Here is a 27,665-nt window from a genome sequence, read left to right on the forward strand (position 1 = left end):
ATACTTCCAGGGATGGAAATTTAACTCAGCGGCAAGGCACTTGCCTAGCATGCATGAAGTCCTAGGTGTGATCCCCAGCACCACAACACAAATAAATAAATACAAAAGGGTATCTCCATATCTATTATATAACTATATGTGTCAAAACAACAATTTGGTTAGTGATACAGGCATTCTTCAATTATAAACATATTGTGAGCATTATGTGCTCAGAACATGAAACATAGATTTCCCCACACAAAAAGAAAGTTATACTAGATTTGATACCAAGTAAGCCCAGAGAAATGATCTTTAATCCATGATTCTACTTCTATAAACTAAACAGTAGGAAATACAATGTTCCAAATAAACATACCAAGAACATACCACTTCTAATTAGATTTTACACAGCTCTAAAACTTTGATAATGGTTCCAACAGGTTTGAGGATAAACGGGGAAGTTGACATGTGCTAGAAGGCAAACGGATGTCTGTAAAGCATTGGTATGGAATAATCCCTGTCCTTGTAACATTCCACTCCACAGATCTGATACTAGGTCTTAGCTACTGTCTCATTTTGGTCCTAGGCCATGAAAGGGAATTTTATATACCTCTAGGCCAGTAGTTCATCAGTTCAGCATTAAATCAGACTTCTCTGTTGCACTGCTTACCTTTCATCACAACTCTTAGATCATTGCCTTCTCCAAAACCAAGTGTGCACTTTAACTCCCAGACCCAATAAATGGGTTTTTGTTGTTTCTTGAGCTTTGGTCCTAGTACACTGCCAAACCTTCCTCTCATCATTCTCTGAGACTTAGATAGTATTAGGCCTTGTGGCTGCATCTCCATTACTTCCAATCAGACCACATTGATTGGCACTGCCCACTTATCAACTGAGACTTGTTTGTTCTTCCCGGCCATCCCTGACATCTATGTGGTCTGTCAACATATTTGCCCTGAATTGGGATCTTTCTGTATTGCCTGCAAAGCCAGTGCAACTATGAGAGAAGGGGTATAAGTAAGAGTGAGGGGAAAAAAACAAAGATGCTCAGTGCATCTCAGGCAGTCTTAAGTAGAATGTGTAACAAATTAACTAATTTATATTTGTGATTTTAATTCTTATCTTTACTAATAGAAATTTAAGATAATTTATGATTCACCCTATTTACAAATATAGTTTGAAATATCAGTTAAACAGAATATACATAAAATTATTAATGCAGACTCAAATGTTTAAAGGTTTGGTTCAGCCAAGTTTTATAAATGGAACCAAACATTTTCTAAAGATCCTTAAAAATGATTGTTAAGATCTCTCATTCTTAGCTGAATGAACAGAAAATCTAGCGAAGACTTAGAATTTTAAAAATTATAGCCTTAAAACATTCAATCAGTTTTTAAAACCAAAAATAAATATCTAATTAATCTTCTAAAATGAATATTTTAAATAATAACAAGAAAATAAACATAATTTTTGGCAGTGTTTTACTTTCCAAAGGTCTTTTTATTATTTTTTTAAAATTTTTTGCAGACTGCATTTTGATTCATTGTACACAAATGGGGTACACCTTTTCATTTCTATGGTAGTGTACAATGTAGATTCATATCATTCGCGTAACCATACATGTACACAGGATAATGATGTCCATCTCATTCCACCATTTTTCATACCCCCCTCTCATTTCCTTCTACATAATCTAAAGTTCCTCCATTCTTCTCTCACTCCCCACGTTCCCCCACCCCCATTATATATCATCATTCACTTATCAGGGAAAACATTCAGCCTTTGGTTTTTTGAGATTGGCTTATTTCACTTAGCATGATATTCTCCAATTTCATACATTTATCTACAAATGCCATAATATTATTCTACTTTATGGCTGAATAATATTCCATTATGTATATATACCAGCTCCTTTATCTATTCATCTATTAAAGGGCATCCAGGTTGGTTCCACAATCTAGCTATTGTGAATTGAGGGGCTATAAGCACTGATGTGGCTGTGTTGCTGTACTATGCTGATTTTAAGTCCTTTGGGTATAAACCAAGGAGTGGGATAACTGGGTCAAAAGATGGGTCCATTCCAAGTTTTCTGAGGATTCTCCACACTGCTTTCCAGAGTGGCTGCACCAATTTGCTACTCCACCAGCAATGTAAAAGTGTGCCTTTTTCCCCACATTCACACCAACATCTATTATTGTTTGTGTTCTTGATAATAGCCATTCTAACTGGAGTAAGATGAAATCTTAGAGTTGTTTGAATTTGCATTTCTCTACTTACTAGAGATGTTGAAACGCTTTTTCATATATTTATTAATCGCCTGTATGTCTTCTTCTGTAAAGTGTCTGTCCAGTTCCTTGGTCCATTTATTCACTGGGTTCTTTGTATTTTTGGTGTACAATTTTGTAAGTTCTTTATAAATTTTGGAGATAAGTCTCTATCTGAAGTGCGTATGGAAAAGATTTTCTCCCACTCTGTAGGCTCTCTTTTCACAGATTGTGTCCTTTGCTGAGAAAAAGTTTTTTAGTTTGAGTCCATTCCATTTATTGATTCTTGCTTTGATATCTTGTGCTTTGGGATTCTTGTTAAGGAAGTCTGATCCTAAGCCAACGTGTTGAAGATTCGGGCCTACTTTATCTTCTATTTGGAACAGGGTCTCTGGTCTAATTCCTAGGTCCGTGATCCATTTTGAGTTGAGTTTTGTGCAGAGTGAGAGATGGAGATTTAATTTCATTTTACTGCATATGGATTTCCAGTTTTCAATTTAGGCAAGGTAGTTTTTTCTTTAAATTTTTGTCTGCTTAATAAAATACCTCATGAATACAAATTATGTTAATTTTTATTTTAAAAAATTCAACAAAATTCAATTCTGTTTCACTGCCTCAAAATGGAAATAAGGTTATTAAAGAATACAAATACATAAACAAACAAACAAAAACCCCATACTTTATAACCAATAATTTTTTGGTTCCTTCCTGCCATTGTGCTAGTTTTAGGAGAAGGTTAATAAAAAGACTTTTGACTGTAGATCTGCTAAAGTCAACAGATGATGCATAAACAAGGTTTTAGCATCCGTTTTTATTTTCAAAGGGTCATAGGGTGAGAAGACAATGGAGTTTTATTGTGGTCAGCTATAACACTGAAAAAATTAGCTACTTGATGCAATAAAGTATTTACAAAAACAAAAAGTAAGCATTTTTAAACTATGAAATATTTTAGTACTTCAGAAAATTATAGAGAATATTACAGAAAATGTTTTTACAAGTAAAAATTTTAGAAGTACAGAATGGTAGCTGATTTCCATTTTAAACTTCATTTTCCTTTTTAATAATGAGGTTGAATATCTTTTCAAATGTTTATTAGCCATTTGAATTAGTCCTTCTCATGAATGCCTATTCATCCTTTGCCTATTTAGGGTTGATTCTTTTTCCTTAATAGTTGTAGTTCCTTGAATATCAATACTTTCTTGACTATAAATCTTGTAAAACATCTTTTCCTGGTTTATTCTAATAGTCAGTTTGTCTTCCCTTACACCAATACCAAATGATTATGAAGCATACAGTTTTACAATGGATCTTGATATCGGATAGAGTAAGTATACCCTGCTCAATCTTCAAAATTTCCTTCACTACTTTTGGAATTTGATTCTTCCATGCCAACTTTGAGATCAAAGCTTATCAAATTCACTACAACTTTGTAGAGTTTTGATTAAATCATATCTATATCTCAGTTTGGGGGAAACAGTTTTGAACTAATGAATCCTTCCTTCCATGTAGGTATAGCTTTCCTTTTAAGTACTCTTCTGTAAATTTCAATAATGATTTGTACTTTTCTCCATACAAGTATTACATGCCCAATTACTAGATTTATTCATAGGTGCTAGAGTATAAGTTATATGTTTTGTCTTTGATTTGAGTACATAAGTAGCCTCATTAAACTGTTTATTCAAATAATTTATATGCATTGTCTTTGGATTTTTTTTTGTAGTCAATGATATAATCCTGGGCAAAAGCACATACTAAAAGTATAGAAAGATGATACACTTGCTTTGCTTCTAATTCTAAAGAAAATGCATTAAATATTTTCCTACATTATTCATGTTCATTTTTATTTCTTTACTTTTCATAGTACATTTGAATTTATCATACATTTACCTATTTCTTTCTTTAATATTGTTCCTTTTTAAAAATTTGTTCTTTTTAGTTATTCATGACAGTAGAATATATTTTGACATATCATACACACAAGGAGTATAACTTCCCATCTTTGTGGTTGTACATGATGTGAAGTTACACTGGTCCTGTATTCATATATGAACGTAGGAAAGTTGTGTAAAATTCATTCTACTGTCTTTTCCATTCCCATCACCCCTCCCTTCTCCCTATTCAATGCAGTGAACTCCATTCCTGTCTTCCCCTATCCCTGACCTGTTATGAATCAGCATCTGCATATCAGAGAGAACATTCCACATTTGGTTTTTGAAGTCTAGCTTATTTCACTTAGCATGATAGTCTCCAGTTCCATCTACTTACCAGGAAATGCTATCATTTCATTCTTCTTTATGGATGAGTAATATTTCATTGTGTATATATGCCACATTTTCTTTATGCATTCATTTGTTGAAGGGCACCTAGGTTGGTTTCATAGCTTAGCTACTGTGTATTGAACTGCTACAAATACTGATGTGGCTGTGTCACTACAGTAGGCCGATTTTAAGTCCTTTGGGTACATGTTGAGGAGTGGGATAACTGGGTCAAATGATGGTTCCTTTCCAAGTTTTCTGAGGAACCTCCATTCTGCTTTCCAAAGTGATTGCACCAATCTGCAGCCCACCAGTAATGTTTGAGTGGACCTTTTTCCCCACATCCTCACGAACATTTATTGTTTCAGTATTGTTTCTTGCATGCTAGTCTTTCCTTCTGGATCCAGACTCCTTCTTGCTGAAATGTATATTTTCATACTTCTTTCAACAATGTGGTAAATTTAATCTTCATCTGAAAATATATCTAACTAGACAGAGGCTTCTTGGGTTGAGGGTTATTTTCCCCTTAACACTTTCTGGATTACTATGCAATCCTTCTGGAATCTATTGTTGCTGATCTAAATGTCAGTTTAATAGTTATTCCCTTAAGTAGTCTCATAATTTTTACGTCTGCCCTTATTGCCATGTAGTATATCACCATGTATAGAGATGCAAATTTGTTGTTTGTCCTACTTTGAAATTGATACACTTCTTCAATCTACAGATTCATGTCTTTCAGTTGGGGAACACTCCCAGCCATTATCTCTGAATAATCATTTTCTCTCATCTTTTTTTTTTTTTTTTTTTCCCCTCTTTTTAAAGTTCTAGTAGAGGGCTGGAGGTAAAACTCGCCTACCATGCTTGAGGCCCTGCCTCCACCCCAGCACCACACACAGAAGTTCTATAAACAGATGTTGAACTTTCTCATTCTATCCCACATATCCACTAACAGCCCGTTCATATTTTTCACCTTTTATCTTGCTGTGCTGTATTCCAGGCTTTTTTCCCTCTACTTTGTTATTTCTTCACCTATACACTTGACTGGTGTTTTTTTACTACTGTGCTTGTTTGTTTAAATAACAATATTCTTCATTTTAAAAGCTTCCATTTATTTTTCTTTCAAATCTACCCATTTTTTTTCTCCTCTATTCTATTGTCTATTATTTCTCCTAATTCTTAAATCATCTTAAGCATACAAATTTAATTATCTCAAACTGTTCTATTATTTTAAGTTCTTGGAGTTCTAGGTATTCTGAATGCCATACCTGCCATACTTTTCTAGTTTATTTTTTCCCCAACTTTGATTTATCATTTTTTATAATGATCTCATATTCACATAGAATATTTAGTGTCCTGACTTATAAAAGTGTTGCCATTTATTGGTTTTCAGGGTTGGTTTTCTACTAAGGCGTTCAGGACATTCAATGATTTTGAAAAAAACTTTTCATGTTGACACATTGTGGTCACCACCTGTTTTAGTCAGTTTTTTTGCCAGTGTGACCAAAAAATCTGACAAGAACAACTTAGAGACGGGAAAGTTTATTTGGGCCCCAGTTTCAGAATTCTCAAATCACAGATGGCTGACATCATTATTCTAGGTTCAAGGTGAGGCAGCACATCGTGAAAGAAGGGCCCACAGAGGAAAGCTGTTCAGTTCATGACAGGGTCAAGAAGCTGTGTGTGTGTGTGTGTGTGTTTGTGTATGTGTGTGTGTGTTGGGGGGGTGCGCACAGAGATGGTGCAACCTTTTAAGGTACATCCCCAGTGACCCATCTCCTCCAGCCATTCTCCACCTGCCTATAGTTAACAAGAAGTCAATTCATTCAAACTAGGACGGCTTGATTAGATCACAACACTCATAATCTAATCATTTCACCTCCAAATATTCCTGCATTAACAGGAGCTTCTGGGGAACACTTCATGTCCAACCATAACACTATCCTGGAAGATGGTATAACATGGACCCTCACACCTGCACTCAGGCATTGCAGGGTATTTGATTTCTCACAGGACATTTTTTCTTTCCAATGCCAAGTTTCAGAGAAATGGTAAGCTTTCTCTGGGGTGGTGGGCAAAAAATATTTGAGTCAATAAGAAGCACTTCAAGAATCTACTATTTATGCAGGAACCTCAGTTTTAGCTTCTCTGCCTCACATATGCCTACAGCCACATATCCTGTCCTCAAACAGACATTAAAATCCAACATTAGGCCCTATTCCTGTATGAAAGCCCCTGAAGCAGAACTGAAAGTTTTCTCCTTATTTTGGTTTTTCTTTCTTTCTTCTCTTTTAATATCAGCTCTCTATTAAGATATAGTTTACATAAAATTAATCTATTTAAAGCATATAATTCAATGATTTTTAGTATATTTACAATGTTGCACAGGTCAATCAATGTTAGAACATTTTCCTTTCCCCAAAAAGAAATCCTGTATCCACTAGCAGTCACTCTCTATTTCCCATTGCCCAGTAACATCCATCAATCTAATTTTTATCTCCAGGGATTTTCCCCAATCTGGACAGTTCATATATGAGAGTCATACAATATATGTCTTTGTGTCTGACTTCTGTCACTTGACATGATATTTTCAAGGTTCAAACATGCTATAAATGTATCAATACTTCATTACTTTTACTGCTGAATAATATAGATATATCACAGTCTATTCAACAACTGACAGACATCTGAGTTACTTTCATTTTTCAGTCAATATGAATAATATCACTAGGAACAAATATGTTTAAGTTTTTGTTTTGTCTTGTTTTGTTTTGTTTTGTGGTGCTGGGGATTGAACCCAAGGCCTTGTGCATATGAGGCAAACACTTTACCAACCAAGCTATATCCCTAGCCCATGTACAAGTTTTTCTATGAACATTTTAAATTTTCTTTTGGGTAGAAACTCAAGAACAGAATTACTGGGTCCCATGGCAACCCCAGCCTTACTTCATTTCTTATACCTGAAACATTTTGACATTATCTTTCTTTCAAGTTTAGATAATAATAAATTATTATTTTTATTATTCTTTTCTACAATTTCTAATTTGGCAGGGTGAACAGAGAATGTTTGCCTCAGTTTATCTTGCTTATGCTTTTCAAAGGCTTCCTACGTCCTTTAATTAAAATGCTTTTAAAATATTTGTGTTTTAGAAGAGATCCATTAACGTTTTCTACTTTAAATAGAAGGAAAAATATGGTCTCACTCTGAAATTACTTCTGTTAATGTTGTCTTAAATATCTATCCAAATAAAACATCTGATAAAAATTTGTTCCCTAATTCTTTCAGACCTTTATTAAAAATGTTCTCATATTTTCTATGTAGGCTGTATGACAGTTAGTAATAAGTTAAATTTTGTCAGTTTTCAACATCCTCAGATGCTTTGTTATATTTATTTATTTTTGACAGTACTGGAGATTGAACTCAGAGATTTGTGCATGCTAGGTTCAAATGCTCTACCACTGAACTGTATTCAGCTCTCTCAGAAGCTTTAGAATAATTTATATTTGTTCTCCAAACTTTGATCACTCTTGTTTATTTCTTAGGTCAGTTCTCATTACTGGATTTACTCTTATCATTTTTTTAAATAAAGAAAACTGAAAGTTGATTCAACTGCCCACCCATATCTTACAGATTGTAAATTTTGGGGGTGTGGTTAGTTCATTCTAACATATTTAGAGTACTGTTTTTCCTTGAGCTACAAAACTGTCTACACTGCTTAGTACTCTGTTGACGTCTATGATCTCATATTTATAACAAATTCTAAGAGAAAATATTGTTTAGGTAATTCAACTACCTATATTTTCTTCAGTTTATAAATGAAAAATAAGTGAAGCCTTTTTTCAAATTTTCATTGTAAGTCTCATATTCTAATTAAAAGAAGGGAATCATTTTTGTTGTCTCATAACTATTAGTTATTCAAAGAATTACTCTAAAAACACTGGAGAAATTCAGTTCAGCTAGATATAACAAGGAAAACAAATTCAAGTTGCAACATTAAGGAATATAATTCAATTTAAAAAATTGTCTATTACATTGAAGTGTTACAGAGAACCATTTCATATTGTCCTAAGCCATAAACAGATTCTCTTTGAATCAAGGAATGAGTGGACAATAAGCATAACTATCATAAAAAAACACATGAATAGAATTTGAAGTATGAAAATATTAGATCATACAAAAAGAGTCTAAAAGAAAATTCTGGGCTTATTGGGGATTATTCTTAATCTTTATTCATTCACTTTTTAAATGATTTCATGCAAATGTGATTCTGTAAGAAAGTTCTGTAAGTCAATGTTTTATAATCACTTCTCCAATGGTATGAAAAACATTAGTGTAGACTGAACACATCTCAGTTTAGTTAAAATTAGAAAAGAGGGCAGTACTATCAAGCATGGAAAATCCCAAGGCAAATTTGCAAAGCGATAAGTACATTGCACAAAAGCCTAGGTTCTGAAGACATATGAACCAGCATTCAAGACCCACCCAAACCTACTTCTATGTGATCTGAGCAAATGACTCAGTTTTCTCATCTATAAAAAACTTGTTAAAATTGTTTTTGAATTTTTTATTATTGTCCTCTACCACTGAGCTTCACCCTCAGCCTTGTCACTGTATTCATGCCTAAATAACATGATATATTATACTAAGTAAATTCTAAAAACTGATGGCTAGGCTGAAGTATCTATATATTCAGACCAATACTTTTTATGGACCAGTGAACACAGACTATCAATTAAACTTATGTTGTGTTTTTAGCAAAGACCCAGAGACCTGAAGTCAGTGCAAAAGAAGAATATGATTACCTGGAAAGACAGGCTTTAGTAATAGCACTATGAAGATTTTCATTAGGATACTGTGACAGCCGACGAGATATCCGCAATAGCTGTCGAGTAGAAAGTGATGCTGCCAAGGATTGTGCCTATCAAAAGGTAAAGAAAGTCTGTTAAGAGAACTGCTTCAACTTATTTAATTCCCTTTAAACTGGTAGCACAGCAGAATTTATTATTCCTGAAGGATAAGGCCAAACAAATTAAATATGCACTGTTAAAGAAATACAAATAAAAATAAGCAAACCAAATTACAATTTGAATATTCTTAAAGCAGTTTTTTAATGTAAAAAGTATCAATTCAATTCAAGTTATTTTAATTGTGCTAAGTGCTATATTCACATATTAGGATGGAAGAGGATAAATAGGGGAAAGATGCTATAAAACACAGGTCACACCTGTTTTACAAATAATTCCTATGTACAAATGACTATTTGTTTTCCTAACTTGTTAAGATACTCTAAAAATTCTTAGAACTTTAAGAATATCTGTGGTTTCTGAAATAGAGAAAAGGAGTTGTGGAATATTTAGGGTGCTGACCACAGATGTGTGAATCAGTTTGTTAATTTATGTGGCAGCTTAATGTTTGAAATCCTTCCTAACACTATCAGAATAATTTTTTTTTTCTTTTCTTACTTCCTCAAATTCCACTCACAGAGTTTCTCATGTTGAACCTAGAACATGGTAAGTGCTCAATAAATATTTGCTGACTTGAACTTGAAATTCTCTGGGCAGACAATATAATATGATGATAAAGTTTACAGGCTTTCAAGTTTGACAAGTCATATTCTTTATTAACTATGTAAACTTTACAAATTACTTAACCTTTCAGTTTCCTCATTTTTGAAATGGCAATGATAATACACTTACTTTTAAGGTTGTTTTGAGAATTAAATTAGAAAATTATTTTAAAGCACTTAGTGCAGGTCAGAAAAATATGGGTGTTCAACAAGTGGCAGAGTTATTAAAATAGTTACCCTCTTTACAATGAAAAAAAGTCAGACAGATGAAAGGGATGAGACATTACCATAGCCTTAATGAGTCAGACTTACTGGCTTAATTCTCAACTCAGATCATCAGCATTAGTAAACAGTGGTTTCCACTGAAAACCAGAGGAGAGAAGGACTTTTGAAGCAAACAGACCTTAGGGAGGGCATACCAAAGGCCAGAGTGAAATGTCATAGGTGATAAAAGCAGTAAAATGGCTCTAAGGGGCTAATAAAGGAGGCTCTATAACAAAGGGTTCAAAATAGACAAGTGCAGAAAGCCAAAGACACATTGCACATTCATTTTCTTGTTCAAAGTTTTACCTAAGATCATCTGTGGAATTCCCAAAGAAGCAAAATGTATTGATTTTTTTCCTTCCTCACGTACTTCAGAGTTCCATGAGATGTTGATCTACTGTCATTAGTATTATGAGTCAACTACAAAAAGGGTTAAATAGGACTCTGAGGACTGGATTAGGAACATGACCACAATTTATGGCATGTCCTTTTTTTCTGTTAAAAAACACATCCTAAATTTCAAAGAACTCATTCACAAGCAAACATTTGGTGCATCCTTGTTTTCAATAAATTTGCATTCTAGACACAGAGATGATATTTAAATATAAGAAACCATAAATTACAATTCAAAATAGCATATAATTTAATGCTAAAATAAGTGGAACAGTTGACAACTGCTACAGTGGCTTAAAATGTTCCAGTGGGCAGGAGAACTGCTAAGAACAAAGGCATGAAAGCAAAAGGAACATAGGTTCTTATAAGATGTGAGGACATCAGCACAGCTCTGCTATCAGGCCCTGCTGGAAGGCTTGTTCTCAAATATCAAAGACCTGTGGATGACATTCTGAGGGGTTTGACCTTATTCCTAAAGGAAAGGGAACTTTATGCAAAAGAGTACCCTGATTTTAGAATCAAATTATCTCATTTAATTCCCAACTTAAATTGTAACCATATGTAAATTAGTTAAAGGACAGAGAGACTAGAATCAGGAAACAAGTCACTTCATTAATCTGCCTATGAAAAGATAAACTCCTACAGTCCAATTATGGCAGCAAACATGAAGAGAAAGGATAAAACAAGTGTCTCAGAGGACTTGCCAACTGAGAGGAACTGAGGATAAGATTCAGCCAGTGTGGTTGAAGGTATCAGAGGCTAGAGATGACTTAGAAATCCCCATCCTTAATATCTAGCACCATGAAATTGTCCTATTTTAATCAAGAAAAATGTTTAACAAATTACTCCCAACAGAGGCTTCTTCTGTTGACAAGAGTCTTACTAAACCCTCAGGTAACTTTCTAGGGTATAACATTCTAATCTCCTTCTAAGCATAACACTGAATTCAGACTTCACATTTAATTCCAGTGATCAGTGAGGATTTCTCATGAATTTGAAGAATAACAACCCTTTCAGTTCATGGAACCAAATATTTTGCAATAATATCCAGGGTTGAAAAAAATCAGAACTAAGCTATCTATTGAGTCATTTAAGTGCTGAATAAAGGGTCCAGGAATTTGTGTTCTCACATTATCAATTAAAAATTGAGAGTATACTTTAATTTAAAATTCCTAATGTATTTAACATTTGTAATATCCAATTTCTAACTTCAGTTTTATCTGGAGAAAATAGAGTGAGAATCTGAAGCACTAGTTACCATGGTTATGCAATTTGAAAGCACACCATATTAGCATGACTATTAGTACCAGCTTAAAAATATAAAAAGTCTTAGCAGAAATTATTAAAATAATTCTTCTCTCTCCTAAAGAATTATTTCTTATCTAAAATCTAACAGACTCTTAAGAGAAAAATGTAGGGGTGATCAGCTAATAAGTAATTACTTAACCAATTCATTCATTCATTCATTCATCAAAGATTTAAGTGTCTAGTAGGTGTCAGCTATCAACCAGCCTGGGAAATAAGAATAAAAGAATGAACAAAACCCAGATTCATAAAGGTCAAATACTAATTGGGGAGATAAAAAATAAATTTAATACAACTGCAATGGCTCAATATCATGTGTAATAAGAACAGATGAGAGACAGGTTACTTCTGCCTAAGGAGGATGCGAGAGAACTGACAGAATAAGGAATCTGAGGGACAAGAAGATGGGTTTCATACATTTCAGGCATTATTCAAAACAAAGACCTTTGAGTAGTGTTGGGGTTAAAAAAAAAAAAACAGCAAGAAGTCATGTGTGAATAGAGGTGAGTGGGCTTCAAAAGAAGTTGTAGGAAATGAGACTGGAAAAAACAGGTTGTCTTTATCTGTGGGATAAAGAATGAATCCCTTAACAGTTTTAAAGAAAGGGAAGAACTCCTGAAATGGATTGAGAAAGTTTATTCCAAGGACAATAAAGAAAACTCATTCATTCACTTATGTAACAGATAACTATTGAATACCTACTGTGTTACAGGAAAAGTTCCAGATCCTAGAAATGCCAAAGGGAACAAAACAAACAAAAGCCAATGCTGCTATGGATAAAAACACAAGTGAGGGCAAACAGAAAACAAAAAACAAGTAAAACATATCTAATATGTCCAAAGGTGTCCTATGAAAAACCTTAAGCCGACAGCAAGATAGGAACGAAATGGGGAAGAAATTTAAGAAAGCCTTGCTTAAGAAGTAACACCTGAGAAAATATGAAAGGTGTGAAGGAGTAAATGTGCAGCTATCCAGGAAAGAGACACCTGGGCAGAGGAAATGCCACATAACAAAGGCCTTGGGGCAGGCACTAGTGTGTTCATGGAACAGCAAAGAAATCAATACACCTGAAAAGAATGAGTAGAGGGAAAGAAGTTGGAGATGAGGTCCCAAAAGTAATTATTAGGAGACCTGTGACATCTAGAAAATGGTCCAGGGCCCCCCAACCCTGAACCCTTCCACACAAAGGTATCTACACCATAATCTCTGGAATATGTGAATGTTACTTTCTATGACAGTTTTCTTTGCAGATAAGATAGGATTTTGAAATAAGGAGATTATTTATGTATTATTGTAATCATGTATCATTGTAAGAGGAAAACAGGGAAATTTGACACAAATACACAGAGGTGACAAAAAGATGGAGGCAGAATTGACATGATGAGGCCACAAGTCAAGCCACCAAAATCCGGAAGAAGCAAGGAAGATATTTTCCACTGGAGCTTCCCAGGGAGTATGACTCTGTTGACTCTTTGATTTTGAGTAATACTGACTTGTAAATTTTGTTGTCCACCAGATAAATTTCTGTTCTCTTAAGCCACCAACTTTTGATAATTTGTTACAACAGCTACAGGAAACTAACATCCCACTTGATGAATGAATTGTTGGTAAAGAGAGCAATGGAGAGGAAATAACAATATCCCAGGAAAAAGACTGTGAAATCTGATACTAGGACAATTACTGACAATAGATCAAAGAAGAGATGTGTCTAAAGATGCTAAATTGGTGAGAATTACTTTCATATTAAAATAAGACATAAGGGATGCATGTAATTAATAACGTCAAGCTTTCTAATTTGGGTACTTTGGTAGATCATTAAAGGAAATTAAATTGGGAACACAACTTAAAGGGGAAAGAGCTTAGTTGTACAAGATAATGTATAGTAATCTCAAATTATTTAGTTGAAAAGTAAAAGAAATTGTTATTCATTAAGCTGTTTCTAAAGAGGTAGCTCTTTACATACATTTTAATGTTTAATCACTGCAATCTTTTTATGAGATAAGATACTCCCATTTTACAGATGAGAACACAGAGATACAGAGTTAGAAAGTGATAGCACTTTATATTTCTAACATGCCATCCTGGGATAGAAATACAAAAACAAAAAGTGATTGGAAAAGAGAAGTTAGAAACAGAAGATAAAGGCATTAACTCAGAAACAGGACACAAAGCTATATGAATAGATGAAGCTGCTCAGTGAAAGAGATGGAGAGAACAAAGCAGAATGCTCACGAACCCCAAATATTCCCCTAAAATGAAAAATTATATTCTTCACATGAGCCACAAAGATCTGGAAGAAATGTTAAACATGTACATAAGAAAAACTTAAGATAAGGGCTAAAAATATCAATTTAAGCAATAGATTTTAAAATCAGAGTGTGTCAACAAGAGAAAATCCTTTGGCAAAGCCCAGACTTACTGTTGGATCCTGGGTATCTCTGAGTTTGTGTGTAAACGATAACAATTTATTCAAGGCTTCCTGAGGAATATTTGGAACCTATTTTATGAGAGAATTGAGGAAAATCAGAAAGAATAAATTAGAATATCTGGTCAGTTGGCAAGAAATGATGACTATTTAGCAAATAATATTAGAATTACATTTTTAGAAAGTACCTGATTATTGCATATTTAATTCATGAATCTGACAAACAAAACCAAGCTACTCTTCTCCACATACAATTTAATCACCAGCACAAAACTGAACAATTAATGCAATTAAAAATGGGCATATAATATAACCATTAAACCTTTTAATTTCCTGTTTTGTTAGCTTCATTGTGAATTTTTAAGCTCTGATTTAGGCATTTTTTTACTGAAGTCAAATTGCTTTATATATGTGTGTCTAGATGTCTACTAAATAACATAAGATACTATTATGTAAACAATGCTTAAGGTGTCCATTTTTCTCAAAAAATTTTAGAACTCATACTGAGGGCTATGATCTATTCAGGACAGCAGTTGCTCAAATAAAATACATTGATTGCTTTCATATTAAACCTTAATGTAATTAGATACCTAATTTAAACTCTAATTTTTATTTAATCGATAACTAAATTTTTAATATAAAGGGATCAGAAAATGATGTTATAATGACAACTGGCATAATGTGATCATTTTGGAAGTATACTGCTCAGCATTTCTTGGGTCATTTAAGTAACTGGAATTTTTTAGAATTTTAATTCTATTCCATACATACTTTACCTTACTTATTCTTTAAATCAATCCTATGGTGTAAGAAGTAGTGTTATCCCCATTTTCAGATGAAGAAACTGTGATTGAGTAATCTACATAAGATCTAGAAGTTAATACGTAGCAGATTTGACATTATAAGTCAAATTGCTGAACCATAAAGCTTATGCCCTTATACACAACCATGCTCACAACAGTACCTGAAGTTAACCATTTCATTCTTGTATTTCAAAGGGAATGAATGCATGTAAAATGTTAATTTGTAGTGATCTAAAATAGCACTGTCCAACAGAACTTTCTATGATGATGGATATTTTCTTTATTTGTGTTAAAATACAAGTCAACATACCCCACATAGCTACTGAGTATTTGAAATGTGACTAAGAAACTGAGTTTAAATTTTTTTTTTTTAATTTGGTGTCTCTAATGCTATCACATTGAATAGTGCAGTCCTAGAACTCCAAAGTGTTTGCTTGGTTAGGGCAAACACCGAAATAATGGATCATCCACATATTAGAAGCTACCAATTGACTAGTCAGGTAAGTGTAAGATTTATTATAGTCCTGAGGGAACTTGAACTACTTAGTATTTTCTACCAAATCTAAGGAAGTAAAATATATCTGGTCTTTTCTTACAGTAGGAACTTAAAATAGTCACTTCTAGCTGAATATAAACAGAAAAGGAATTGTAAAACTTCCCCTGCATAAGGTAGGGAAGAGGTGGCCTCCATCTGTGGTTCTCAAAATGTGATCCTCAAACCAGTAGCATCAGCCATCACCTGAGAACCAGTCAGAAATACAAATTGTTACATACCATCTCCAAATCTACTGACAAAAACCATACTGATGGAGTTCAGAAATCTGTTTTATCAAACCTCCCAAATAATTCTGAAAAAATGTTAAGAGTTTCAGAACCACTGACTTACACTATTATATGAAAATATTTGAGAATAAATGGGGAGGAAAAGACAAAATGTCCCACTCTATTCTAGCATGTATTAGGTAGGGTGCCTTAGAGAACAGTTATAGATATTAGGCTATCACTGGCCTTACTCTTACCATTTCCTTAATAACTTGGATTTCTTCACTTTTGACAAGGGGTTTCATATAATGAAAAAAGAACATGGTTAAGAATTCTGGTCCCAGCCACTGCTGTGTTGTGCTTCCAATAACAGGGGGTTCTGCCAAGGCGATGATTCTGAAGGAAGGGTGGATAGGAAAAATGGATCTAAAAAGGAAAATAACAAGAAAACATAACCTTTCACATTAGAGATTAGGTCTTGGTAACTGAAGTCTAGGCAATGATAAGCCTATCATACTATTAATGTCCAAACTGCTTTTCAAAGAATGAGTTTGGAAAAAAATAAAGCCAGGGATCCCAAGATCCTAAGATTAAGAAAAATGAAATAATTATCTATTACTAATAAATGTTGTGCAATATCTACTTATGAAACTACAGTCATAACACAAATCTCTGCTTGTAATGTGTTGTTATGCCTGCAAAAAATTTTTTCTGTGTAGTCCTTTGAACTAAAATCCCATTCAGTTCGTATTCTTTATCTAGATTCTCCTGATTTATTTAAAATCTCAGAATCTTCTGTCTTACAAGGAGGTCACTCTATGTCAATCATAAAAAGACCAAGGAGCATCATTCAGGGTAGAGAGACTTTTTCAAATACAGAAAATTTAAGCAGCTTAAGGGGTTAGATTAAATTTAAACTTTAGATCAGCAAAAGAATACTTAGGTCTTAAAAAGGTAAAAAATAAATAAATAAATAAAAGCGAGGGAAAGGGAAGGTACTAGGGAATGAAAAAGACCAAATTAAATTGTTATATTGTGTGCATATGCCAACATGTAACAATGACCGGTTCTCCCTCTATTATGTATAATTGTAATGCACCCAAAAAAATGTTTAAAAAAATGGTAGAGAGAACCAAAGCTTTACATAATTCATTCTTTTGGCATTATTATAGAAGTATTATGATTTTTAAAGTGATCTCTTTAAAAATCTCTACTAGGAAAATTGAGAAAGCATATAGACATTTTGGTACATAGAAGAAAAAGATGAGACTTCCCATGGCTAGTGAAATAACTAGTGAGTTGTTTTTGGATAAGGGACTTGAAACACTTATTACAATCTAAGCATATTGGTAATATTGACAGTTTTTATCAATTCTACTCAAAAACCTATCAGAAATATTGATTTTAGAGGGTAATATAGTTAATGCTAAGGGAAAAATAAGGATAAGAGTGAAATACTTGTCAATATTTTCAGAAAACTAAAAATTCAGTACATAATTGCATTTCAACATTAACAATTTCCCTGGATCCTGAATTAAGTGATTAGGCAGTCAGAATACTGGGAAGTATGACATGTGTGCAAAGAATCAGATGAGTACATTGAAGAGTTCAGATAAGAGTCAGCCATATCAATACAGTGGGCACGTCCACTAAGTCCTTGACTACATGATCTGTAATTTTATTTATTTTTAATTTATTTTTATCTTTTGTTTTTATGCTCTGTAATTTTAGAGGACTTAAATCACATAATAATTTTAGAAAGCATAATTTTTAAACCAGAGAAAAGAAATTTTAGAAATGGCCATATAGAAGACTTGGATGAATTCATAAAAATTACCAGATATCATTTCATTTATCTAGCTTAAAAAAAAAAAAAAGTGTTAAGGCGTTTCAGCAGGGCCTGAGGAATAATCTGTCCCAAAAAGTTGTTCTGGGAAAACAGGGAAGGATTAACAATATGGATAGTGCCCTAAAGTCCTTAGGACAACATTGTCATTTAGGATTACTAGTATTTAGTCAGAAACTGGTCATGGGACATCCTGAGATCAGAAAGCTAAAGAGGCAAGTTATTCCATTTTCTACTTTGGCTAAGTGGCTTGCTATAATTCAGATGACTCTGCCTCAAGGTCCAGCATCAAATATCATCCTCGAGCCTTCTGACTTCTATTTGGGACAAAAAAAGGCGGGAGACACAGACTGGTTTGGATGCACAAAATTAAAACTACACATGTAGTTTTTAACTTAAGATAGTGAGGGATAGCAAATCAGGGAGTAAACAGAATCAAAATTCAGCAGGCAGCCAGGCATGGTGTTGTGTACATGTAATCCCAGAGACTCAGAAGGCTGAGGTGGGAGGATTGCAAGTTCAAAGCCAGTCTCAGCAACTCAGTGAGACCCTGTCTCAAAATAAAATAAAGAGATGAGGATGTAGGTCAGTGGTAGAGCACATCTGGGGATCAATCCCTAATAATGCAAAGCAGAAAAAAGAAAGAAAAATTCAACAAGCAAGCCAAAAGGGGAAGCCCAATTTATATCCTTAAACCAAGAGATCAAGAAGCAGGTACTATAGCAGAGCTGTACAGTTAGGACTAGAGGAGCAACTAAAATGAGTACAAAGAAGGTGGCCTGAATTTAATAAGGTGATGGCCATTGCCTGGGATATTTACTGTCTGTGGTTTGCTTTTTAGTTTTGGCTCTCACAAGGTACTTGAGTAAGATGGCCAAATTCAGAGGGGGCATTTCTGAGAAAGCAGATGGTTGGGCATAGGTTATACTGACAATAAACACAGTCACCAAACTACTGAATAACAGGATGAGAAGGATCTTTTTGTTTTTTAGGCTCTCCCCCTAAAACTTCCTTACATACAAATAGATTACATGGAAAGTCGTTTCCTGAGTTAGGTTCCCCAAGTCTGAAAATAAGAGAGCTCAAGTTCTGCCATGGACATCAGAGTGACTTGACAAATCACTAGCAATACCAAGGCTGAAGAAGCTGATTCATAATTGAAAATTAGGGAACAAGTTCTATGAAAATTTAAAATCAAGGACAGGTTTAATTTTACTAGAATTTAAGAATGACAAAAACAAAACAAATAAAGCAAAAAAGATGCTCACCTTCACATAGGCATTGTTTCCTAAGGATTAAAAATTTAAAAAACAAAAATGTATTTTGAAAGACATTTAAAGATTTAATATACTGGGTTCAATATTTAAAATATTGGGGTCAATATGTTTGTAGGCACAGGTGTGAGTTTCTTTAATTTTTGTTTTTGTTTGCTTGTTTTCTGGTACGGGGGATTGAACCTAGGGCACTCTACCACTGAGCTATACCCCTAGCCTATTTAATTTATTAATTTTGAGACAAGGAAGTCAGAAAGTTGCCCATGCTGGCCTCCAACTTTCAATCCTCCTGAGTCACTGTGATTGTAGGTATGTGCTGCCACACTCGGCATAAATGTTTGTAGAGAGCAAAATACTTTCTAATGCTCTTAGCAATAAAACGGAGCAAACTATTGATATAAAACATGGATGATTGCAAATAATTAAGCTGAGTAAAAGAAGCCAGACAAAAAAGAATATATGTTTTGTGATTCCATTTACATAAAATCCTCTAAAATATAAGCTATATGTATACAGTAACCAGAAGAAGATCCCCAGGGATGGTAGAAGAGTGAGAATGAGTAAGAGAGAGGGATTACACAGGGGTCTGAGGAAACTTTGAAGATTATGAATGTATTCATTATCTTGATTGTGGCAATGGTTTTGCAGGCATATATAACTGTCAAAAATTATCAAATTATACATTTTAAATATAGTTTATGATGTCAATGATACTTCAACATAGATTTTAATGATAAAAAAAAGGCTTTGATAAGCTCCAGTCTCTTGAAGGGAATCATATGGTACATTTTTGCTGATTCTGCATATTAAGGAACTTGAAAGGGGGCTAGGGAGATAGCTCAGTCGATAGAGTGCTTGCCTTGTAAGCACAAGGCCCTGGGTTTGATCCCCAGTATCCCCCCCCCCAAAAAAAAAGGCAAAAAAAAAAACAAAAAAGAAACTTGAAAGAATTATATAGAAAGTTTCTATAAAGACATCAATTGTGGGCTGGAAAAGGATTTTAAAGCTGAACTTCCATGCTGTAATACTAATGATTCCATTTCAGAACTCAGAAGTTATATAGGTCCATGAACAGCTCATATTTCATTTTTTTCCTGCAAAATGAAGCAAGTTGAATAGACACATTTCTAATGCGTCCTTATACCATACAAGATCTAGTGTAGCTACTGTGAATTGAGTTGCTATAAACATTGATGTGGCTGCAGTACTGTAGTATGCTGCGTTAAAGTCCTTTGGGTATAAACTGAGGAGTGGGATAACTGGGTCAAAAGGTGGGTCCATTCCAAGTTTCCTGAGGATTCTCCACACTGCTTTCCAAAGTGGCTGCACCAATTTGCTACTCCACCAGCAATGTAAAAGTGTGCCTTTTTCCCCACATCCACGCCAACATCTATTATTGTTTGTGTTCTTGATAATAGCCATTCTAACTGGAGTAAGATGAAATCTTAGAGTTGTTTGAATTTGCATTTCTCTAATTACAGAGATGTTGAAACGCTTTTTCATATATTTATTAATTGTCTGTATGTCTTCTTCTATAAAGTGTCTGTAAAGTGTTGGACCATTTATTGATTGGGTTCTTTGTATTTTTGGTGTACAATTTTATAAGTTCTTTATAAATTTTGGAAATAAGTGCTCTATCTGAAGTGCGTGTGGAAAAGATTTTCTCCCACTCTGTAGGCTCTCTTTTCACATTATTGATTGTATCCTAGATGCCCCTTAACAGAAAATGGATAAAGAAACTGTGGTATATATACACAATAGAATATTATTCAATCATAAAGAATAATAATATTATGGCATTTGCAGACAAATGGATGGAATTGGAGAATATCATGCTAAGTGAAGTAAGCCAATCCCCAAAAAACCAAAAGGCAAATGTTTTCCCTGATAAGTGGATGATGATATATAATGGGGGTGGGGGGTGGGGTGGTGATAGAAGAATGGAGGAACTTTAGATTATGTACAGGGAAATGAGAGGAGGGGGGTATGAAAAATTGTGGAATGAGACAACATTACCCTATGTACATGTATGATTACACGAATAGTATGAATCTACATTGTGTACAATCACAGAAATGAAATGATGTACCCCATTTGTGTACAATGAATCGAAATGCAGTCTGTAAAAGTTTAAAAAAATAAATTTAAAAAAAAGATCTAGTGTAACACTTGGAAGAAAGCAGATGACAAAAAAATAAATGTGTACCACTATTATAAATAACCATTACTGCAAGAAACTTTTTGAAGACCTTTGTGATAGGGAAAAACCAAAAGTAAGTGATAAGAACTGAAAATTATGGTCTCTCACTCAAAAGTTAGACTAAATCTGGTCTTGAATGAATTTGTGAGAGGAGGTATATTACCTGTATCAAAAAGACAAACTGAGAAAATACAGTAGTAAGTAATTGTACCCTACAGGATTTTTAAAACTACAACATAAAAAACATACAGAATTATTTTCAAAATCAAAATTTCCTAAGGCTCTTTGTTTTGAGCCATAAAATCCTGGATCTATGTTGAATTTTGTTAAAAATTTACACAAATTTGCTAGCAAAAAGATGCTAAAATTTCTGGGACATAGGAGAATGCTCAGGTCCTAACTGTCTTCAAACATGGGTAAGAGTAAAAGCAAAAGGGTCCAGAGAATCTAATTCATTGAGGACTGTGCTCAAATGTCCAATTAATCACTAATCAATAAAGACTGAGAGGTTGTAAACCATTTTCAATGTTCAGTAACAAGCAGTAACAGTAAAATATTCACTGAAAATTCAAAAATATTAGAGCACATCTAAATACAACCAAGGCTAGGTGACAATCTGCATTGCTTCCCTGAGATAACCTGAAGCCCTTTCCTGGTGAAATGAACTATTAATCATCTTTCTCATCCATGCTCTGGCCATCGGCAGGAAGGGACACATTTAGCAGCTTGTAGTACTTGTACTCCCTCCTTCCCCAAAATAAGTTTTTCTCATGAAAGGAAACAGCTCTATTGTGGTTCTTATTTCCTGCAAGCAGTGCAGGCGGGGTTGGTGTCTAACATGTGTGGCTGTCACTGTTCCTAACCACTACGCCCAGAGAATTCCTAGGATCTAGAAACAAGAGAAGTACCTAACATGGTTTGTTAGGCATATAATTATCTGCCAAGAATGTAAAAGGCTGTAGGACACTCTGGAAATCATCAAAGAATATGATCCTAGGGATGAACTAGTAAATGATGAAGGTTGGCAAAGGATTCAAATATAATTATTTAGAAAGTTGGTTTCATGTCATGAAATTGAAAAAGACTGGTAGCACACAGCCAGCAGCTATTAATTATGGGATTCTATGCTATCAGATTTGCCACTAAAGGGTACCAAAATATTCCTAATTAGTAGGTTTATATGAGGAAATGGTGCTAGCCCAAAAGGCCTCCTAAAAATTTATTAATAGAATTACCTTTACCTATGTTTTCTAAACTTTATTCCAGGTTAAGATTTACTCACTCATTAAAAATTATTCACCAAATAGTCTATGTGCCACATGTTTTGACATGAGAAATGAAAGGATGAAGTACACAAGCAAGAAGAGAGTTCTGACTACACTGAAGTCCCAGGTTCGTGTTATTTCATTGGGTTCAACTTCATCTTTGCCTTTCATTTTACCATATGAAGTACTAACAAATTCCCTTTTGCAATGGTTTAAATTTTTGCTACTTGTAACCAAAGTAATCTTGCCAAACACAATTTTGGTGTATTTTCTAAATATAACCAAGGCTAGGCAACAATCTGATGGAGATGGAAGATACAGACACAATCTGAAGCAGAACCATGTATCTAAATTTGCCAAACTATGCCTAGAAGGAATGATGCTCTTAAATCTGCATTGGTCTTGGAAACAGAGTACAGAGAAGGTTTCACAGAGGAGGTGACTCTCACAGGAATAAGAGAAGCTGGCTATGCTGGTCCTGAGAAGTGAAGGATGAGGCAACACAGAAGACATACATAGATATTGGCCCTGGGCACGGCAAGTGATGGAAACTACTGAGGATATAAAGAGTGGCATGATCAAATTAATATCTGGGCACTGTACACATCTAGGCTAGATGTATGGAGAGGAAGTGGCTCTATCCATTAAGTTCAGGAATTCCAGAGGAATAGAGGTTTGAAGAAATAAGAATTTCTCCACGACACCTAAGGGAAGGCATTTAGTAGTCTTAGGCCAGAAAACTAAATTGTAAAGAGTTTTTGAGGCAAGCTCACTGTATCAATGACAGGTAAGGATATAAGAGTGACTGGGACTGCCCAAAGAAAAGGTTTAGGAGAAAACCCTGGGAAATATCAGGAAATATCAACTTAAACAGCACTATGAAGGCTTTCCTAACCTTTCAAGGCAGTTTCTAGTCACTCCCTGTTCTGTGTTCCTATGCCCCTTGTGCAGACCTCCACACTAATATTTAAAAGTTGCATTCTAATTATTGATTTGCATATCTGTCTTCATATGTGGTACAATAGACAAGTGACTATACCATCTTAAGAGTTGGCACTCAATAAATATTTAATGCCCACAATGAATAACAAAATCATGTACCCTCCAAATCAGTCCTATCAAATCATCAGTCTGGATATTATTCCAATCACCTGGGTGCTATTCTGGGTACCGAGAGCACAGCCTGCACAGATTCCCTTTATGATATTCTTATTCAACAAAACCATCCGATTGCTATAGTTAGAACAAAAGTCAGGATTTATTACTCCACAAATTAGTAGAAGTTGTTCTTAAAATCCTGATCCCCAGAAGTAGGAGATTTATTTTTGTGCAAGACTATGGAACCTGTTCTTTCTTCAGACAACTGAAACTAACATACCACCCAAGACTACCATTCCCATCCTTCCAAAACCCGTCCCCTTTAAAAAACAAAACAAAAATTTTCTTGTCATTCGACTTTTGACCTTTTTCTCTATCTTAAAATCTCCCATAAGGAAACACAGTATTAATAAAAATAAAAGTTGAGTTTGTGTTTTTAATCTTAAGAAAATATTATTTCTTGTGTAGAAAGGAGAAGTACTGATAAGGAAATATTTTAGGCAAGATAGGAGAATCATTGGTAGAATATCTTTCCACTGAAAAGTTAATGAAGGCCCAACATACTGATAAACCATGAGAAAAGAAACAGAAATTAGAAATTCAGCTCAGAAAGCTCAACACACGTATAAATAATGAAAGGTACAGGAAGATAGACCACAGGACACTAGGAAAATGGAAATAGAGAGGTCTAAGATGGCACAGGAGTTACAAGTACAAAGAACAAGTACAGATAAGTGTTTGTCAGAATACTCTGTTGAAGAAAGGTGAAATTGATAGAAGACGTAATTGATAAATAAAGGATGTACCTCAATATGCTGAGAGATTCTGACATTAGAGAAAGTGTTTCAGATAAAAAAGTGAAACACACATAAAAAGAGGATTTATACATGAGATTTCTCCCAAAAGTTCTTGTGTGAGACAAGACAAGAAAGTTCAGAGTGAAATGATTGGGTTATGAGAGCTGTACCCTAATCAGAGTATTAATCCCCTAGTAGGGATTAAGTGGTAACTATAGGAAGTAGGGTTAGGCTGGAGGAGGTGGGTCATTGGGGGCATGCCTTTGGGGTATATATCTTGTCCTTGGAGGGTGGAGCATGTCTCTCTCTTTCTCTCTCCTCTCTCTCTTTCTGAATGCCATGTTGTCAGTTGCTTTTCTCTGCCACACACTTCCAACATGATATTTTGCCTTACCTTGAACCTCAAGGAATGGAACTAACCATCTGTGAACTGAGGCCTCTGAAACTATGAGCCTCAAAATAAATTTTCCCTCCTCTACATTTGTTCTTGTTGGATCTTTTGGTCTCAGCAGCAAAAAAAAGCTGACTAAAATACTTTATCTTTTTATGAAAAATAACTGTCCCCCCCAATCAGTGCTCCCAAAGAATTATCATACAAATCTCTATTCTAACATGAAAAACTGGACTACAATTATTTATTTAAATATATATATCTCTCTTCATATGCAGGTAATTACTAATTTTAGGAAAAAATATGTATGTATAAAGGGGAAATGATTATAGTATACTAAACGAATCAGGTATATATAGCCCTTATGCTGTCATAATAATGTAAAAATTAGATAAAGTTCTAAACAAAATATATAACTCTTTAGGAAGAATAAGTCAGTGGAAAGACACAAAAGAGATGGTGAAAGAGTTAAGCATTAATTATCTATGTAGGAAATCAATATATATTTGATGACACTAAAAAAATAAATCAAGAAATGTCAGTGGAACTACTTGGGAGTCTAAGGTAGGAGGATCCCAAGTTTGAGGCCAGCGTCAGCAACTTAGTGAGACCCTATCTTAAAATAAAAAATAAAAAGGGGTGGGATGTAGCTCATTGGTAGAACACCCTGGGTTCAATCCCCAGTACTGCAAAAATATAAATAAAGAAAAGAAACAGATACCAATGAAAGCATATTGCTTAGTGACATACAGGTACATACCAAAAGAAAGTGTTGAAAGTGGAGTGAAAAGAGGGAAATCAGAGACTGTCATAGAATCAGTGACAGGGGACAAGCATTTTTCATAAAATGCTTTAGAAAATTCTATCACGTTCTAGTTTCATGCCCAGTTAACACTGGGTAAATAGTCAAACCAAAAATTTTTAAAGACCATGAAAGAAAGCAAGCATTGCAATGATCTCTCCACTTTCTCAAAGGGACCTCTGGAGATAGAGGTGAGTAGGATTACCTTTGTGAGACAGACAAAAACTGAACAAAACAGGTAGAAAACTTTGAGAAAGAAGCACTACTGTGATTCAAATGTGAGACAAACTCTACATGTGATGCTCAGGGCCACTCTGTTCCTGAAAGTGTTTTCATTTATAAAACTGCTGTGACCATTATGGAAAACTTAGGATTTTCTCAGAGAAAAGGATTGTCATTTCCTGGACATTTGGAGACAAGTATAACGATCAATGATCCTGATGTCTTAAGGGAAATTGCCAGGCAGGCTTGCTGTGCGCTATTTCCCAGCTGCTTTTATTCACCGCTCTAAAAATATGAGTTCTTTCCTGACAGACAATTCATGTGCAAATAATGTACAAACACCAAATATTATACATCAAAAGTATAAAACGAGAGGGATCTTTAGAACTTGCCTCCCAAAACCTGCAACTGGGCTACAGAAATGTGATAATACATGCCCTAGAAGCATAAGCAGTTGTAAGATCAAGTGAAATGTTTAAAAACTTATACAAAGACAGTAAGAAACTCAACACTTCCCCCTAAAAAAAACACTGCAAGGAAATTTCTAAGGAAAATTTAGCTAAAAATATAAACTCAATAATAAATACACTTCATTATCTTTTGTAAGATTTTCTTGTTTTAAATATGGCAGCAAGTCCTTTGGGGAGAAGGGAAGCCTCAATTAAAGAAAGTTGTATTAAGCGATGAGTAGATCCCAAATACCAATCTCTAATTACATTAAAATATCCATAAAGTGTAAAGAGATGAAAATAACTTACATTTACCAAACTTTCTCTGAAAGTATAACGTAGGTGCAAAAAACTATTTTCCTTCAAATATTTCATTTTGAAAATTTCCAAACTCACAGAAAATTTAAAAGAATAAAATGTAGCACATATATCCTTCACTTAGATTTTTTTTTCAGTTGTTAAGATTTTATCATATTTGTATTCTTGCTCTCACTTGATCTTTCTCTTTTCTCTCTCTGATGTATGTGTTTGTATACATACATATACGTCCATTTTTTTGTCTTTTTTTCTTCCCCTGAAACATCTGGAAGTAAGTTTTAGATATATTTTACTTTATCCCTTAAATATCTCAGGTAGCATGTCCTAAAAATGGGAATATTCTCTTATATAACCATAATATATTATGATACTTGGGAAAATTAGTATGAATTCAACATCATGTAATGTATATACAGTTCCTATTTAAACTTTCCTAATTGTCTTTTATAGCTATCTTCATTATGCTTTCTGCTCCAGGATCCAATCAAGTCTCACTCATCACATTTGTTTGTCACATCTGTAGAAGATTTAGATAAGCCACACAGGTAATACTGTCATCAGGTGGCATCCTTAAGTAAAACTGAAGAGTTCCTAGGAGAATGGGTCCAGTTAATTGTGAGCCCAGTTTTTCTTTTGCCAAGAGAATACACAGAATGAGGCCAAACTGAATTGGTAGGACAAAGAGGGGCAATTACCTCCTTAAAACTGTAACAGTGGTTCACTTTGTGCTTTGAGTACAGTCCTTGCTGCTCTGCCACTGTGACTTATTTTCTTTCTCTTCTACTCTCCCTGCTCCTTCCTGGTCTCTCCACCCTTCTAAGATCAAGGAAAAAGGATTCTTTCTTCCCCATCCTAAGCAGAGTTGTCTGTCCTTGAGCACATACTCACCACAGGAACAAAGTAATTCACCAGAAGATTTCAAAAATTACTATCTCCCAAATGAACAAGCAAATTCAGAATCCAACAGAGAACACATGGAATGTAACCTT

At 34.4% G+C, this 27,665-nt stretch overlaps 1 protein-coding gene across 2 annotated transcripts in view; it reads right to left on the bottom strand.

The window, feature by feature from the left end:
* The window catches only part of VWA8 (von Willebrand factor A domain containing 8), a 718,869-nt gene that overhangs the window by 551,690 nt on the left and 139,514 nt on the right, over nucleotides 1–27,665 (bottom strand). For both annotated transcript variants that reach the window (XM_079136497.1, XM_079136496.1), the window contains exons 15-17: nucleotides 16,272–16,440; nucleotides 14,444–14,521; nucleotides 9,299–9,414 (exon numbers count right to left, since the gene is read on the bottom strand). In XM_079136497.1, the coding sequence (XP_078992623.1) occupies nucleotides 9,299–9,414; nucleotides 14,444–14,521; nucleotides 16,272–16,440 (363 nt within the window). The remainder of the gene's footprint in view (nucleotides 1–9,298; nucleotides 9,415–14,443; nucleotides 14,522–16,271; nucleotides 16,441–27,665) is intronic.

The sequence above is a fragment of the Sciurus vulgaris genome, assembly GCF_902686455.1.
Source record: "Sciurus vulgaris genome assembly, chromosome: 4".
Lineage (NCBI taxonomy): Eukaryota > Metazoa > Chordata > Mammalia > Rodentia > Sciuridae > Sciurus > Sciurus vulgaris.